Source organism: Alnus glutinosa, chromosome 9 (genome assembly GCF_958979055.1).
Source record: "Alnus glutinosa chromosome 9, dhAlnGlut1.1, whole genome shotgun sequence".
In the NCBI taxonomy this organism is placed as follows: domain Eukaryota; kingdom Viridiplantae; phylum Streptophyta; class Magnoliopsida; order Fagales; family Betulaceae; genus Alnus; species Alnus glutinosa.
The window spans coordinates 191,503-207,628 of NC_084894.1; the positions used below are offsets into that span (position 1 = coordinate 191,503).

The window sequence follows — 16,126 nt, forward strand, 5'->3', positions numbered from 1 at the left end:
CCGACCCGGATCCAGCAAATATAAGAGGCTTCTTATAAAGCCTACTTGAGGTGGACGAAAAGTCCAAAATTTGCTCAATCAAGCAGAGGCCTCATCATATTAACTCTCTCACATTTGCCATCTAGAAAGCAAAATTGTTAGAAATATCTATCCGAAAAAAAGTCCCCAACTTGATTGTCTTTGTTCTTTTAGGTATACCCATCACTGGTTCTACGTGTTTAGCTGTCAATTTCAACATTAAAACACAGTTGGCAGTCATGGGAAAATGTTGAAATCAATTTACCAGCTCTCAGTAGTCAGTACCACTGAAAAAAACACACAGGCCAAATGAAAGGGCTTTCCAAAATACAATATATAATACGACATGCAAATTTTGATAGTTGCAGATGTAGGAAAAAGGACCACTGTTCTGGGTACAAGAATGTATATCAAGATCAGTTCAAGCTAACCCAAACTTGCAATGAGGGCTCCCAAGCCTCAATCCATCCCCACCCAAAGAACTACTGTCATATCCAAAAAATAAAATTTCGGGAGGCCACCTTCGGGTGTTGCTTGAAACTACCTGACAAAAGCCGCATTATACCTCTCTGTATCTTCGAGAATGAAAATATTAGTCTCCATAAGCAAATGATTACTTTCACCAGTCAGCTTACTCTAGAGTATTCGCAGCCAAATCCATCTAGACACTTCAAAGTTCATCATGGCTCTGTGGTTGTTCTTTATTCATCAAGTCTAGTTTATGTTGTAGTTCCTATCACATTTCATTACACATCCACATCCATTAGGATTCAGTGCAGAAGAGAAGCAACTAAAACTGCAATTATTTAGGAGCAAATTTCTTTTTTAAAAGAAAAGGTACCTGCAGCTTTTCTTCAAGGCAAAGAGCTGGGGTAGATAACAATGCCACGTATCTGCCACAAGAAAATTAACAGTTAGTTAGAGAGGGAGGGAGAGAGACAGAGAGAGAGAGAGAGGGAGAGAGAGCAATTCTTACTCGCAACGACTTGGTTCATCCACGTCAGCAACCTCATTTTTCAGCCCACATCTTAACTTGACCTGTAAAACATCACAGACAAATGTAGAAGGCATCAAATCTACCTTTTTATTTTCTAGTTTGAAATTCTCAGATTTATAGGAACGTTTAATTTTCACATTCTGGTCTACAGTAACCCTTTCCTCATAAAATACGGGTGCCATTTACAGCTACTACTCACCCCACCCTTTCAAAAAATGAGCACTTTCCACCAAATACTCTTCAACTTTTTTTTTCTTTTTTCTTTTTTTAATTTTTTTTATAGATCCTTATCCCAGTGGGCCATAAAAAAAGATAGTCTTACAAATAATCCACTTATGTGCATATTAAAACTCTTGTACAACTTCATAACGTGACCAATTAAACCATTGCTGCTAAACAACCTCAATCATCTGAAACAAGAATAAAGAGACATAAGGAATCAACCTTGTTAAAGACGAGAAGCACCACCCTACTTGTTAGCATGGCAGTAAGTACCTTAAAAAAGGAGCACTTAAAACCAAATACCCATTCATTTTTATAATAGATCTTTATCCCCATGGGGCATAAAAAAGATAGTCTTATAAAGAACCCCTTATGTGCATATCCTAGTACAACTTCCAAAAGAGACCAATTAAACCATTTCTGCTAAACAACCTCAATCATCTAAAACAAGAATCAGGGTACGTAAGGAATCATCCTTGTTAAAGAAAACAGAAGCATGCCCCTACTTATTAGCATGGCAGTAAATACCTTCAGACTTCTATCAGGCCCATTCCAGCATTTGTCACCATTTGAAAATACCATGACTCTATATGAATCCTCAAATTTGTCCCAGCGCCTATTTACAAAAAGGAAAATGGAGAAAATAGAAAGAAATGAGTTGATTGAAAATGAAGAAATATGTAAATCTCTGAAAGAGAGAAAGATGTCAAAGTAAGACGAGCCACATTGTGCATGCGTGTATGTAGAGACCATGTCTACATCAGACACAAAAATGAGAAACCTATATTCTTGAATATTTCCAGAGCAAATTCCAGAAGGAATATCATAAGATGTGATGAACCCGCAAGAATTGGCTACAACTCTACTGCATGCCAACTGACAAGATAAGGTGATATATATGCATTAGAATGGTACCAATTATTTTTAGTCTATACCAGGAGATCTAAGAGATGGTACAATTATGTCATTTTCACTATTCAATGTACCATTCTTCTTGATCCCAGGACATCAATCTAGAGCAACTTGATTGATTGGACAACTAAGATACTCAATTGAAACATCTCTGACAAAGATCTCCCAAATGATACCTCAAATAACACAGGCATAAAAAGAGCCCAGAAAGCTAGAAATGCAAAGTACATAAAGATATGTAATAGACACCAACCCCAAACGAGTTGTAGTATGCCCCTCCTCCTGGGAAGCTTGTTTATATGGGCAGACTTTGTAAACATACCTGAACCAAAATTTGATTTCCCAAAGGAAAGAAAAATGAAAATGATTACTATTGCAATTTCCTTGAAAACCCAAAACATCATATGAAGACAATAGTCAATAACAGTTTAGGGTAAGATAAAATTTCTAACTTGTTCTCCTTGCCCTCAAAGCAACGACCATAGAATGAATAGAACTCCTTCTCAGGCCCTGTGATATTACAACTCGAGTTCAGCTTATGGAAGCCAAGTGACCAACAAACTTCCTCACAATGAAGACAAATGGTACAGCACAAATATAGATACAGTCCATCATGTACTAACCAAAATCATGTTTCAGCTTTTGCGACAAACTTGATATTCTTGACTCAATTTTGGACAACTTGGCACTGGACTCATCATATTCTTTGCGTACATTAGCGGCCTCTAAAGAAGTCAAAATGATACAGAGAAAGTCATTTCCTTGTATTTATTTTCATTGCTGAGTACTATATAACTTAAAACTTCAGTTTGTACCTGACTGGTTCACTGGAGCCTGGAATAAATTAACAGCACGTAGAATGTTTTGTACGGTCTTTTGTATCTTCTCCAACCAAGATGGGTTACTTGGGATTGTCATATCTAAAATAAGTTAGATTATTAAAAGTAGGTTATATCAAAACAGCTTGCATTGAAGGATAACAACTTATTCACCGAGAACAATCTGTTGCAAACCTGACAAGTCTGATTCAATTTCTGAGTCAGATTTGTAAGAAGAACTAGGGTCATCATGATCCTCATCCCTAAAATCTTCATCTACGTCATCTTCTACATCATCATTATCATCATCATATCTTTCGCTGTCATTATCAGTTTCGGAAGCGTAGCCATCAGATTCTTCACCATGTGTGCCCCTAGGCAGCTCTTCATGCTCTTCATGCTCATTGTCTTTTGTAGCATCAACTTCTTCTGTTTGCTTTGCAGTAGTCTCTCCTGTCCAGCGAGAAGCAACAAGGCGACCCAACTCTTCCTTTGATAACCCCTCAGTATTTTCAGATACATCATTTCCCTAAGGACAGCAAAGGCGAATACCAATAGGCTTATAGTTAAGAACTCCAGGAACAAGGAAGTTAAGAAAAATGCAAAATTTAAGGGATGCGACAATTTCCGATTCCAAGAAAATTGAGAAACAAAAAAAAGCAGCCCCCCCCCCCCCCCTACCCCCCAAAAAAATAAATAAAAAATAAAAGAAGAAACAACTTTTCATTCTGATATATATAAATCTTGATATGCTAAGTATCAGTGAGGGCTGAGAAATACGCAAAAATATATCTGCAATATATCAACATTCCAACAGAAAATACTTTTTATTTCTGGCTAAAGTTTCATGTGGAGCCTCCTCTTTCAAAATTTCATCTTCAAAGTATTAATCACCATATTATCATGTCTGTTGTATATATTGTAACTAATGTACATTCTAGGAGTTAGAAGCATCAAGAAAATATAGGTTTTCAATGTAAATATAATTATTTTCATTCTGAGAAGCAATGTTATTTCTGAGAAGCAAAATCACAGTCTATAGAACAGTTAGGTTATAAACAAAAAACAACTACTCATGAAGAAAAAAAAAATTAACAAACAAACAACTAAAGCAATCAAGTAGTGTGGTAAGTTAGATTTGGAGATAACAGAGGACATCAAAGAATAAAATTATATTTCCAATCAAATAGAATTGGAGGGAAAAATATCAAGATAGTGGCTTCATGAGGAGACACCTTGCTTCCAGAATCAGGTAAAACTGCAGACTCTTCCTTTGCTTCTGCTGCAGGCTACATTGAGATAAATGGATAAGATATGGAAGTTCACTCTACATCTATTTGGGGAAGATATGAAAGATTGATTACTACTCTCTACACTTATTTGGGGAAGAGAAATGCAACTGCATGGAATGTTGATTTACCTGTTCTACTTCATTAACCAGAGATCCTTCACTTCCTGAAGTATCACTGTGCTCAACTTCAGCTGTTGGCTCATCATTGTCCTTTGCCACATCCTATTAAAGGCTGTGAATGAGAAACTAGTAGAAACAAACTATTTGCAATTGAGAAATAACGAACCAATCACCGGTAAATTCACATGGATGTATACACTTCATTATACAGAGATGTTTGCGGCTTTATCCAGGTACAGACACCAATAGGTATATACAACATTTGTGTGACAAATTTGACAAATCTAACATCCCAACCCTTGATTAGTCTAACCTAACTCAGTGGATCAAATGTCATTAAACACGTTAATTAATTTTATCAATTTTGTGATATTAAAAATAATTTTTCAAAGCTTCATAAATTCAGTTTAGTCGCATATGTGCATGAAATTGCATGAGAATTCTATTTTAAGCACTTAAATGCCATCTAAATTTATTTGTAGCATGATCATTTTAATAGATAAATATTTTAAATGCTATTATTTAAGCCAAATAAGCCCTTGCAGCCCCCCTAGTTCTTTTTGGAAAAGGAAAAACCCTAGACCTATAAAAAGACCCCTTATGTCTGTGTATCCCTATTGCCTCTCATTCTCTCAAAATTTTCACAAAGTTTCAAGGGAACACAAAGCCCCCTAGCCCCTGTACCAAACGGCCACCATAGTTTCTTAGAGAAAAATTCATTCTCTTCAATTCTTCTACATCACATGGCCAAGAACACACCCTAGCAACAGAGTCTGCTTCAAAATGTCATCTCCCAATTGTAAGTTTACTTGTTCTCCTGCTTTTCATTCAAAGTTTATGTTAAAGTTTTAGCTTCAATAAAACTGTGCATCATTTTTTGTAAGTTTACATTAGTTTATGTAAGATATATGATAAGATTGCATGAACTCAAGATTTCAAGATTTTCACAAACCTGGAATATCATATAGACATGAAGATTTTACTGATTTACTAATGATCTACATCACACAAATTCATTTTACATAGTTTTACACGTTAAGGAATTGATTCATAAAGTTTCATGAAAACATAATCACGTGACTTTAGTTCAATTTGATTTCACAAAGATGAATTCAAACCATCATGTAGCAATCGGCCATAGGCCTGGCCACACACCCTTTATTGCATCAAAAAGTTTTATTTCAACACCGAATTGATTATAAGCATTCTAGTAAGTGTTTTCATTAAAAAGAACTTTCAAGAACTGAATTTAGGGGTATTTTTTGGTCTGGACAGAAACTCCAGGGACCAAAAAATCAACCCCAAAGTCCCAAAATCAATTTTTAAATTCAAGCAATCAATTCCTATATGTTCTAAGAAGATTTCGGGTTCATACCACTTTGATTTTTCAAGAAAAATCACATGCATAGCTACTGATTTTATTAAAGTGCATGAAGTTCATGAAAAGTTTTTAGAACACATGTTTGATCCATTTAGTTTAGGTTATGGGCCCCAAGAGACATTTGTAGCTAATTGGACCCAAGCTAGTTTAATGTGTAGTTAAGCCTGATTTAGTGTTTTTGGGCTTTAAAATTTTGAACTTAGTTCGGAGAAGGTCCAGATGGGCTAATTTTGGTAATTGCCCAATTTAGAAGGCCCAAGAATAGGTTTAAGAATTTCTGAAAATTTTTAGAAGTTTCTAAAATAAAAAAGGCTAAAAAGCATTTCTCTGGAAGAAAATGTTTTAAAAATCTAGCAAGTTCAAGATTAAATTATTTTTGCAAAAAGAACGTTTATTTAAATAAGATGAGTTATTTTCGGAATTATTTCCAAAAAGAAACTGTGTTTAACCACAATTAAACCCTAAGCCTACATTTTTAAGAAAGAATTTTAAGAATAAGCCGGTCAGCCTACTTGCAGCTTAGGAGTTAGTGATGTTCCTTACCTCTTCTATGTACATGTTTTATGCTATGCTTTGATAAAATGTTATGACTTTATACATGTTATAACTTTATTGAAGCTACAAAATGTTTATGTTTATGTTTATGATATCACGTGTTATGCTTTTATTTTTTGATGAATAATAATTTTATTAATAGGAGAAGCAAAACTCGTGTACATGAAAAGTATACAAAAGAAGCTACCACTATAACACTACAGTCTCATATTGGGAAGAAGAGTTGGCCATATAGAATGAGTGGTTTGTAGGAAAAAAAAAAAAAATCATGAGTGCTAAGTCTCACATTAGTTACTTGTAAGGTGAAATTGAGTTTTATAAGTGATCCTAGGGAAGTTCCAAATTGACTAGTCATTTTGGAGTGATAGTGCAGCTGTGGTTAGCGCTTTTCCCTAAGTCGTTACAAATGATATCAGAGCTACCTACTAGTGCACCATGTGGTACTGTTAGCACCACATGGCATAGCCCTAACGAGAACGTCAGAGATTTAAAAGGGGGGAGTTTGTGACACCCCGATCCCATATTGGGAAGAAAGTTGCCCATACAGAGTGGGTGGTTTGTAAAAAAAAACTCATGTGTGCTAAGTCTTACATTGGTTACTTACTAGTGAAATTGGGCTTTATAAGTAATTTTAGGAAAACCTCAAATTGACTAGTCCTTTTAGGGTGATATCGCAAATATGGCTAGTGTTTTTCGTTGGGTCGTTACAATTTCATCTAGTCACCAAAGCCTTCTGCTTTCAGCCACATGTTCTCAAATTTAAAGTAGCGAGATCCTCAAGCCATACCTCAACTATCGAGCAAAATAGGAAAATGGTATGATAAGGGTCGAGGGAGACGACGCTAAAGCCTTCGGATTTTATTTTATGGAAGTTCTGTTCAAGTTTTGAAAATGTTATGATGTTATGAGATAAAAGTTTAAGTAACAGAAAAGAAAGTTTGGGCATATGAAGAGGAAGATTATTTTGGCCTAAGAAAAGATAGAAGCACGATACCGGACTAGGATGGAGCTCAACCGCCCAAAGGTGGTTCATCACCTAGTGTGCTAAGCTGAGTGCGCCTAAAATTAATCAACTAGTCAGAGGACACGTCCGTGGCTACGGATTGTTGCCATGATCCAAGGATTGCAAAATCCTAGCATACAAAGCGTAACAACATGCATTGGCCATAGTAAGAGAAGAAGAAAGGTAATTTCTTAAGCTCAATGTTAGGAAGAAAGAATTTTAAGAGTTTCCCTAATATTGTCAATTAGATGCTTTTCAGGTAAATTTTTTGAAGGAATTGTATTTACTCATAGTATAAGATAAAGAAAGAGATTTTCTTAAGTTCTATTTTAAAAGGAACTTTGTTAAGAATTTTCTTTTCATGCTGAAGTCAAGGTTTTCAAAGACAGTTTAGAATAGTTTAAGAATCTTCTTTATTATGTTGTATGAAGTGTTTTCAAAGAATTTTTTTTAAAGAAAAGGTTTTTACCCAATCAGTTTTAAATTGGTTGGGAGTTATTACTTACTGAGCCTTTTCGCTCACTTGTTTTGTTTTCATGTTTTCAAGTCAGTATAAAATTGCAGTAGGAGGACAGATGCAATTTAGATGGGGGGACTTCATTTCATGTCATGATTTAAGATTAACTTATTTTCAATTAGTGCCTAAGGGCAAGAAAATTTTCCAGACACTTTAATTATGCTATGATTAGACCCTTACATTTATGCATTTATGTTTCATAAATTCTTTTAAACTCATGCATTTAACATGTTATGAAGTGCTCTGCTGTTCCTATTTATGACCTTTTGGCCTTTGAGGCTTCTAGGTTAACAACCCTAATCCTTATGGATTGGGGGTGTTACAGCTCAATAAGTGAATGCAGAAGTTTTAGATGTGGCTGTTGAAGGAAGAATAATCACCCCAAGTGCAAGAAGTTTCAAAGTGTACCATGTGCTTCCCGTTCGTGTTTCAGCTTAAATAGTTAAAAGGCGAGGGGAATATGTTTGATTTGACAAAGTGATTTGCCAAATAGAATTTTCAAACAATTGTGACCCTAAGATTTATACAGAACAGAAAAATGAACGAATAAGTACAGTACAGATGTTAAATCTAAATGTTTGTTGTAAGTTGAGCATCAAATTAATGTTATGGTTTACATGACAACCTGATATGAAGAAGAATCCTCCAAAAGTCCAATCTCATCGTCCTGCATACTTTCAGTGGGTATTTCTTCACTATCAGTATTCTCCACAGCTGCGGTTTTATCCGGATTATCTTCCTGCTCAGCTTTGTTTTCTTCCTCATTAGCCTTCTCCTCAGCTTCCTTTCTTTCCTTCTCTTCTTTTTCTTTCTGTAAACGTTCTTTCTCCTCTGCCTTTTCAATTTCTTCTTTACGCTCTGCATTGAAGGTGAAGAAAAATAACAATTACTTGATGGTAAACTTCACATACCAAACAACTACTAGAGTATACCCAAGTGACATACTTATATCCACGAGTCAGAAAGAGGACCAAGGTACTTTGAGAACAGTATAATTTTTTTATCTTTACTGCAAGCTCAACAGCACATGGCTCATCATGTCTCCTTGAGCCCTCTTCATTCCAAATTAGAATGGTTACCAACGTCCTATTATTAATGTAACACCACTGCATCACACTCCATATGGAAACTTTATGAAGGTTATGCCCTAATTAGAACATCTTCCAATAAGAATTTCTTGCTCGCAGACATGGGGTGATTTGTTTAAATAAGCAACTTTAGGAGCACAAGTCCCTTAATACTTGAAACAAGTTACTATTTTCTAATTGGATATTAACAGATGGGACTTCCACAAAATTCATAGGTCCACCAATTAACGTATATGACCATATACTTAATTTTCTATACCAAATATGAACTTATTCAACTCCAAATAGTTGGGCTACAACCTAGGGTGAATCACCTAGTTAGAACCATACCTTTAAGCTGTTGAACAAGCCCTTTCAATATTTTCTCCTCGGCCTTCAACCTTGACAGGTCTGCCTCATCTTTTGCTAAACCGAGTTTTGCTTGTTCGACTTCCTGCTGTCGTAAAGCAACCCCCTCTTGATATGTAGCGATCTTTTTCTTCAGCTTATCTCTAGCCACTTTGCCTGCCTCCCAGCACGTAATTGGGCACTTCACCTTACCATCATACTCATCACTCCCATCGCAACAATCTACAGATCGTTGAAAATTAAACTCATTACAAAGAGTTGAGCAAACAGGTGAAAGTAAAACAGAGGATCTAGCAACAAAAACAGCATTTACAAGAAGATGTATTTGGAGGTATAACACCAACACAAGAAACAATTTCTCTTTCCACAACACAGGGAGCATTATCTTTCAAATGCAAGATTATGTCTGTTCAGTTTCAATTGGGACCAAGCATTCTCTATTCTGCTGGTCTCCTAAACTGTCCTGGTTAAGCTTCCGTGCAATCCTTTTAGTGTGCCTTAGAAAAGGGGAAAATTAATAGTTGGGTTGGCAACTTGAGTAATGAAAAATGCACAATGTTCTTGATAGTAATCAAAGAGATAAGGCCAGCCCATCAGGTAAACACTAAAAAAGCGAAGTGTCCGAGTCATGAAGCAAAAAACACTTACCACATATACCATCATTCACTCTAGAAGAATATAAGAAAAGAGGAGCATGTCCTGCATTGCGACAATAGAATTTTCCAGCAGGGCATGCGGATGTACCTGTAAACCACAAAAGAAAATGTGAACAGAAATAACATACTGGAAGAAGAAGAAGAAGAAAATATCTTTCATAAAAAAAGAAATTACAGCAATTCCTATTTCAAAGTGCAAAGATCAAAGAAATATGGCGGACCTCTAATTCCATCTATGATTGATGAAGATGGACCCTCGGTGCAGCATAAGTAAACAAGAAACCACAGCCATAGCAATATGGTAATGTAATGCCAATAGTTTTTTCTATGAATTATTATCAAAAGACACCACTAACATGAACCACATTCCAAAATGTTACAGAACGACAGTGTTACGATAAAAACAATATACCCATTTGGTCAAAATGGAAGAATCATACCCATTTGGTAAAAAAATAAATCAATCAAGGAGAGAGAGAGAGTAAAGAAAGAAAAAGAAAATAGAGGTAAGGAATGGAGAGAGAGAGAGAGAGAGAGATGAACCAGGCTCGTCAGTGCCATCAGGGCAATCGCAGAAGTCATCGTTAAGCTGGGCTTTGCTGAATTTCTTGGATCCATCTTTACATTTTATAAAATCCGACGACGTCTTGTAATACTTCTCGTCTGTGGTAATGAACAAAACTAGATTAAAAATGAAAAGAAAAAAAGAAAAAAGAAAAAGAAGCAGGAACAGATAGATTTTGGAAAGAAACAATGGGTCGACCTTCCGGAGCAATCCCGATGAAGGGGTCTTTGAGAGGAGGATGAGGAGATGCCGATACTGATCTAACCGCAACCGGAGATCTCACAAAAAAAAGGCACATCACAAGTGAAATGAGACCGAAACCCATATTTAGCTTCATCTTCTTCTGCCCAGTGCACCCAAATCAGTTCGAGCGATAGCGACTAGCGAGAGAGAGAGAGAGAGAGAGAGAGTCAGCAGTGGGACTTGGCGAAGAACTAGTTCAGCAATCAGCAGGCCCTGGAGAAGTTTTACGGAGGCCTTCCGCCTTATGGTACGGCTTAACCCACTGGATTAAAGCCTTAAAGGGGTAAGTAAGATGGTTTTGCCTCCACTAATTACATTTTTAACAACCCTTTCAATGCTTTGTTACTTGTCTTTGTAGTCTTACCATTTTTAACACGATTGACAAATTTAAAAAGAATTCAAAACAAATGAATATAATGTCTGATATCTTTAATTAAATAATTTAAATTAGAGTTAATATATATAATGTCTCTATATATATTTAATATAAAATAAATAAATTATTGTTAAAGGGTCGAAACGACGGCGTCCAGAATAAAATATCCCCTAAAGCCCTCTTAAAAACTCTGACAAATGTAGACCGACGAATAGAAATGGATAGTCGTTTATCCTGAAGGCTTTCTTCCTTCACAGCTCGCTCGGACACGAGAGAAGAAGAAGAAGAAGAAGAAGCAATGGAAGGAAGCTCGCTCCTTCTCGGCTATACTTGTTGTTCTTCGTCTCCTCCTTCAACCTTTAAACCCCAATTCGAGTTCACTTCTTTCCCTCTCTCTTCTTCATTTGTAGCAAAATACCGAGTGCTCACTTCCGCTCCCAAATGCAGTGGGTGGCCCAAGAGCGCCCTACTTGTTGTTTCGTGCCCCCGGAGGAGAACCACCTCTCTCCGCACTTCAGCTTTTGCAGTCCAACAAGAAGCTCTGGAGAAATCTAAGGACTCTTTCTCAACCTCAACAACGTCTTCGTCTTCCAGAGATATGTTGCCCAAGATTGACAAGAGTGGCAGGTTTTGCAGTCCAAGAGCCGCCAGAGAGTTCGCTCTGTAATTGTTTTTTTTTTTTTGTTCTTTTCCTCTTCTTTATTCGATGCTCGCCCATGTTTGATTCTCGGGAAATTAATCTGATTTTATTCGGTGGGTTTGACAGGTCAATAATTTATGCGGCGTGTTTAGAAGGGTCGGACCCAATTCGGCTGTTTGAGAAGCGACTGAATGTGCGCCGAGGTACCAACTATTTACCAAGCTTTCTCATATGAAAAAAAAAATTGTTCTTTTTTGGAGTTTGAATCTTTTATGTTGAGGAAAAGAAATGGATATCTGACTATCTTTTATGTTGCTATGTGCATTCTCTCAGAACCCGGGTATGAATTCGATAAAGCTTCGTTGTTATCATACAACCACATGAGCTTTGGAGGGCCACCTGTCACGGTGGACACAATTGAAGAAGCAGACCAGCTTCTGCGTGACAATGAAAAGGAATCTGCAATCGGTAATCCTGTAAAAGTTTTTCTTTTTTTATTATTTAATTTTACATGGCCTTCGCTAATGCTTTAATTTTGGCTAGAATGAAGATTGGGTTCGAGTGCTAATTCAGTGAATTAATAATATTTGTATGTCTTTCTGTCATGCTATCCAGCTTAAAAACTTTAAGAACCATGTAGTCTCTTTCATAGCATAAACTTTAGAGGACCTTTTCACACTGCTGGTGGATTTTAGAACTGTCTAGACCTCTGTATCTGTTTGACTTAATTAATTGATGGTTGTGCCGGAATCAGTGTTGACTCAATCAATAAGTTGTTTCAACTCCAAGGCAGATCAAATAGAATGATTGAGAGCACTTGCTTGTAATTAGGACACAATCTAGGCAATTTTCATGTCTTTAGAATGTTTTCTCCCCTCCCTCTGCGCCAATTGTTCTCTATCATGGTTTAACTTTTAGCTATTCATGCTCTGGATGTGTTGCAATATATTATAGATTGAAATAATAGTTTATAGATCCTAAGGGCTTGCATGATGGTTTCTAAATTACCAAAGTTCATCGATTCAAGTTGGAAACAATCGATCAGGTAACTTTATACACACTTGTTGAGTTACATAGATGGTCATGCATAATTGTAGAGTGGTGGTATTCAGTCAATGTGGGAGGTGTGGAGATTTAGCAATATGAATGTGTGTTCCTTTGTTGTCATCAAAGAACCTTGTAGTGAATATTTCTATAGTTTAACAGGGCGTGCACAAAAAACCTATCAATTCTCAGGTCTCATAATGTTATAACAACCCTCGATGTTACGCTACTTCCATGATAGAATGACCTTCTCTGATACTAAGAAGTCAAAGCTACTTCAGTAGCTTTATGCAAGTTGAGTGAGCAATGGCTTTGTATATGCAATTATTCATAGTGCTTAGATCTAGTAATAATGCTTATTCTATATCTGCTCAATTTTCGGGGTCCCTCTTTTTAGTGGCATGACTTGTTTCGTTTGTGCCTCAGAATCAGAAGTCCTCGCAGCTCCTCCAAAGCTGGTATACAGCAAATTGATTTTGCGGTAAACCCTCTGAAGTACATTTGTTGCCTGAAGCAAGTGGAGCGTGTCTTTTTCTTTTCTTTTGCTTCTTTCATTTGTGCATGCATATGTACAAGCAAGAGAGAGATAGAGAGAGAGAGAGAGAGAGCTAACTCTGTCTTCATGCTTTATTGCAGATTTACAAGGAAACTTTTAGCTGCAGTTGTGGATAGATGGGATAGTCATGTGCTCGTCATTGACAAAGTTGCCCCTCCAAATTGGAAGGTTGAAACGGTTGAAGTGTTAAATGACTGGTTTTCAATTTTCTGCTAGCACGATTCTCTTTGTTAACACAGTTGTAGGCATTGTTTTTTCGTTACATAGAATACATACCTACATTTATTTGCAAAGCATCAGCTGTAATTTGTGCATTTTCCAGTAGTTTTGTGTCCTGACCTTACCATGCTAGATTTCTTTACCTTTCTCGTGGACCACTTTCCATCATTAACATGTTCATATTTCCTTATTTAGCATTTGGTGGAACTGTATGACTTGGACAGAGTAAAGATGTAAATACCAACTTAAATGTTACTACATGCATAGCCTTTCTATTAACTATTTTATTCATTTTATACTGTTCTTGTAGCTCAATTTTTGAGATGGCCATCAGCTGCATGGCTAGTTTACACTCATTCTTAGGTAGGCATAGCTCAAAGAAGTAGCAACAACAATAGCTAAAAGAAGTAATGGGGTACTTATAAATTTGTCCATTTCCTTATTACATGTAAAATCAATCTTACCTGAGAAAAAAAAAAAAAGTATCAAATCGAGCTGAGCCCAAGAAAACTTTTTTGTTCTCTTACATTTTCATTATTTTTTTCTCTTTTGGAAACGTTGGTCATTTACATAATGTTATCTTACTTCCCCATTTACAAGCCTTACAAGTTTTAACATCTCAAACTAGAGTACAGAACTACTTTTTTATTTTTAGTATTATTTGGCTGAGGAAAAACTAGGTTACATAGTTTTTTATGTTTACATCTCACAAAATTTACTACTGTCAGAAAATGTTTGCATCTTATTTATATATATATATATACTGCAGAGTGAATTCATCAAAAAAGATATATCTATGTAATGCAGAGTGAGCCTGCAGGCAGAATTTTGGAGCTGTGTATTCTTCATTTGGCAATGTCTGAAATAAAAGTGCTAGGGACAAGGCACCAGATTGTCATTAACGAAGTAATATATTCACTTCCATTGCTTTTGAGTTTGCTTATCTTTGCTTTGGTGTACTTGTATCGATTTCTATTTATCTAATCACATGGCTATTTGTGAAGGCTGTCGATCTTGCTAAAAGGTTCTGTGATGGAGCAGCACCTCGTATCATCAATGGGTGTCTAAGGACCTTTGTGAAAGACCTTGAAGAAACTGGTTTGACTCGGGCCTTAGAAGAACAGAAAGTGATCAGTTAATGTATGAATATTAGTTGTTTCGATTACTGCTCTGTTCCTTCACATTGTGGAAGCTCCTACAGCCAGTAGTAGACCGAAGAACCTCATTCAGGAGGTGATGGTTTAGTTTGTTGATGCTGGAAAACCCCAAGGGAAAATAAATTTTTGTCTCTCTTCAGGGGTATCACTGCATTCTACATTAGAAGTTAAAAAATGTAAGGGCAGGTGTGGCAAGCTAGGTTGTATTAATAGAGCTTAGAATGATGATGTTATAACTAAATCTTCCGATTGTATAACATCAAATTTGAGCTTCTCTTGATTAATTTTCAGCTTTTTTGGTGGGAAAAAGTGTTTTGTTGGAAGAATACAACGACCACTTTTTTCTTTGAGACAGTGTTTTAGATGATAGAAGCGTGTTTGATGTTCTGAAACGTAAACTCAAACCGGCTCTAAGAGCAGTTTGGGAATCGAGAAGTAAAATTTTTAAAGTTGAAAATAACTTTTTAGCAAACGCTTTCACTTTTTAAGCCTTTGTCGATGTGTTTTTTGGCCCATTTTTTTTTAAGTAAATAAGTTAAAAGAAGTATTTTTTTGAGTTTTTTTAACCAAATATGCTCACGTTTTATGTATTAAAAGTATTTTTTAAGCTCTCTAATACAATTTCAAACATGCTTTAAGATCTCGTTTGGTTCTTGGAATGGAATGACTATTCCATTGGAATAGCTATTCATTTATTTGGTAGTGACCTATTCATTAGAATGGCTATTCCATGGGAATAATTATTCCCTTACGAAGAAGAATAGGTATTCTTCTCATATTTGAGAGGAATAGCTATACATGAGGGAATAGACAACCTTTTCTAAAAAAATAAAAAATAAAAAAATCATATTTTTCTTTAATTTTTTCAAATTAAACTAAAAAAAAATAAAAATAAACAAAATTGAACCAAAAAAAGAATTTAGATTAGATTTGTGGTTGGTCGGAGGTCCAACCCTTTTTTAAAAAAAAAAAAAAAAGAAAAAGATTTGTGTTTTTAAAAAAGAAAAAAGAAAAATATGCATGTTTTTTTAGTAATTTTGGGTTAATTCCAATTTGTGGTATATGTGTTGTCACCAAACTAAAGAATTTGAATAATTATTCAATTCTACTCTTCTTCATTCCTAACAATAACTATTTATTTTCCTAATGGAATACTCATTTCGCGAATCAAACGAGACCTAAGAATTTTGCAAATAGTTTTTAATATTGAGATTTCCTTTTTTGTTATAGTGTGGGTCTCTCTTATAGTTTGAGACTATAGTTTCAATAGGTATGGTTTTGACATGGCTATTGAATTGTAAATCCTCTATGTAATTTGTAATTCTATAGCAACAAAAACTAAAGGGGTGTTATGTGTGTTTTCAATTCTCTGCATTTATTAATAAATTATGTGATTTTTA

The 16,126-nt window shown here is 35.7% G+C and overlaps 2 protein-coding genes across 2 annotated transcripts; one reads left to right on the plus strand and one right to left on the minus strand.

The window, feature by feature from the left end:
- Positions 1 to 328: 328 nt before the first annotated feature.
- On the minus strand, positions 329 to 11,043 carry LOC133877645 (glucosidase 2 subunit beta). Its single transcript, XM_062316035.1, has 16 exons — positions 10,690 to 11,043; positions 10,470 to 10,589; positions 9,919 to 10,014; positions 9,253 to 9,492; positions 8,460 to 8,692; positions 4,388 to 4,480; positions 4,203 to 4,256; positions 3,163 to 3,496; positions 2,965 to 3,069; positions 2,773 to 2,874; positions 2,602 to 2,659; positions 2,403 to 2,471; positions 1,766 to 1,853; positions 995 to 1,056; positions 860 to 911; positions 329 to 751 (listed from the first exon to the last, which is right to left on the minus strand). The coding sequence occupies exons 1-16, from the start codon at positions 10,826 to 10,828 to the stop codon at positions 689 to 691; spliced, it is 1,908 nt and encodes a 635-aa protein (XP_062172019.1). The 5' UTR covers positions 10,829 to 11,043; the 3' UTR covers positions 329 to 688.
- Positions 11,044 to 11,321: 278 nt separating this feature from the next.
- On the plus strand, positions 11,322 to 15,010 carry LOC133878697 (uncharacterized). Its single transcript, XM_062317288.1, has 7 exons — positions 11,322 to 11,773; positions 11,877 to 11,953; positions 12,084 to 12,218; positions 13,221 to 13,275; positions 13,431 to 13,518; positions 14,377 to 14,475; positions 14,574 to 15,010. Exons 1-7 carry the CDS (start codon positions 11,409 to 11,411, stop codon positions 14,706 to 14,708), a joined length of 954 nt encoding a protein of 317 aa, XP_062173272.1. The 5' UTR covers positions 11,322 to 11,408; the 3' UTR covers positions 14,709 to 15,010.
- Positions 15,011 to 16,126: the final 1,116 nt, after the last annotated feature.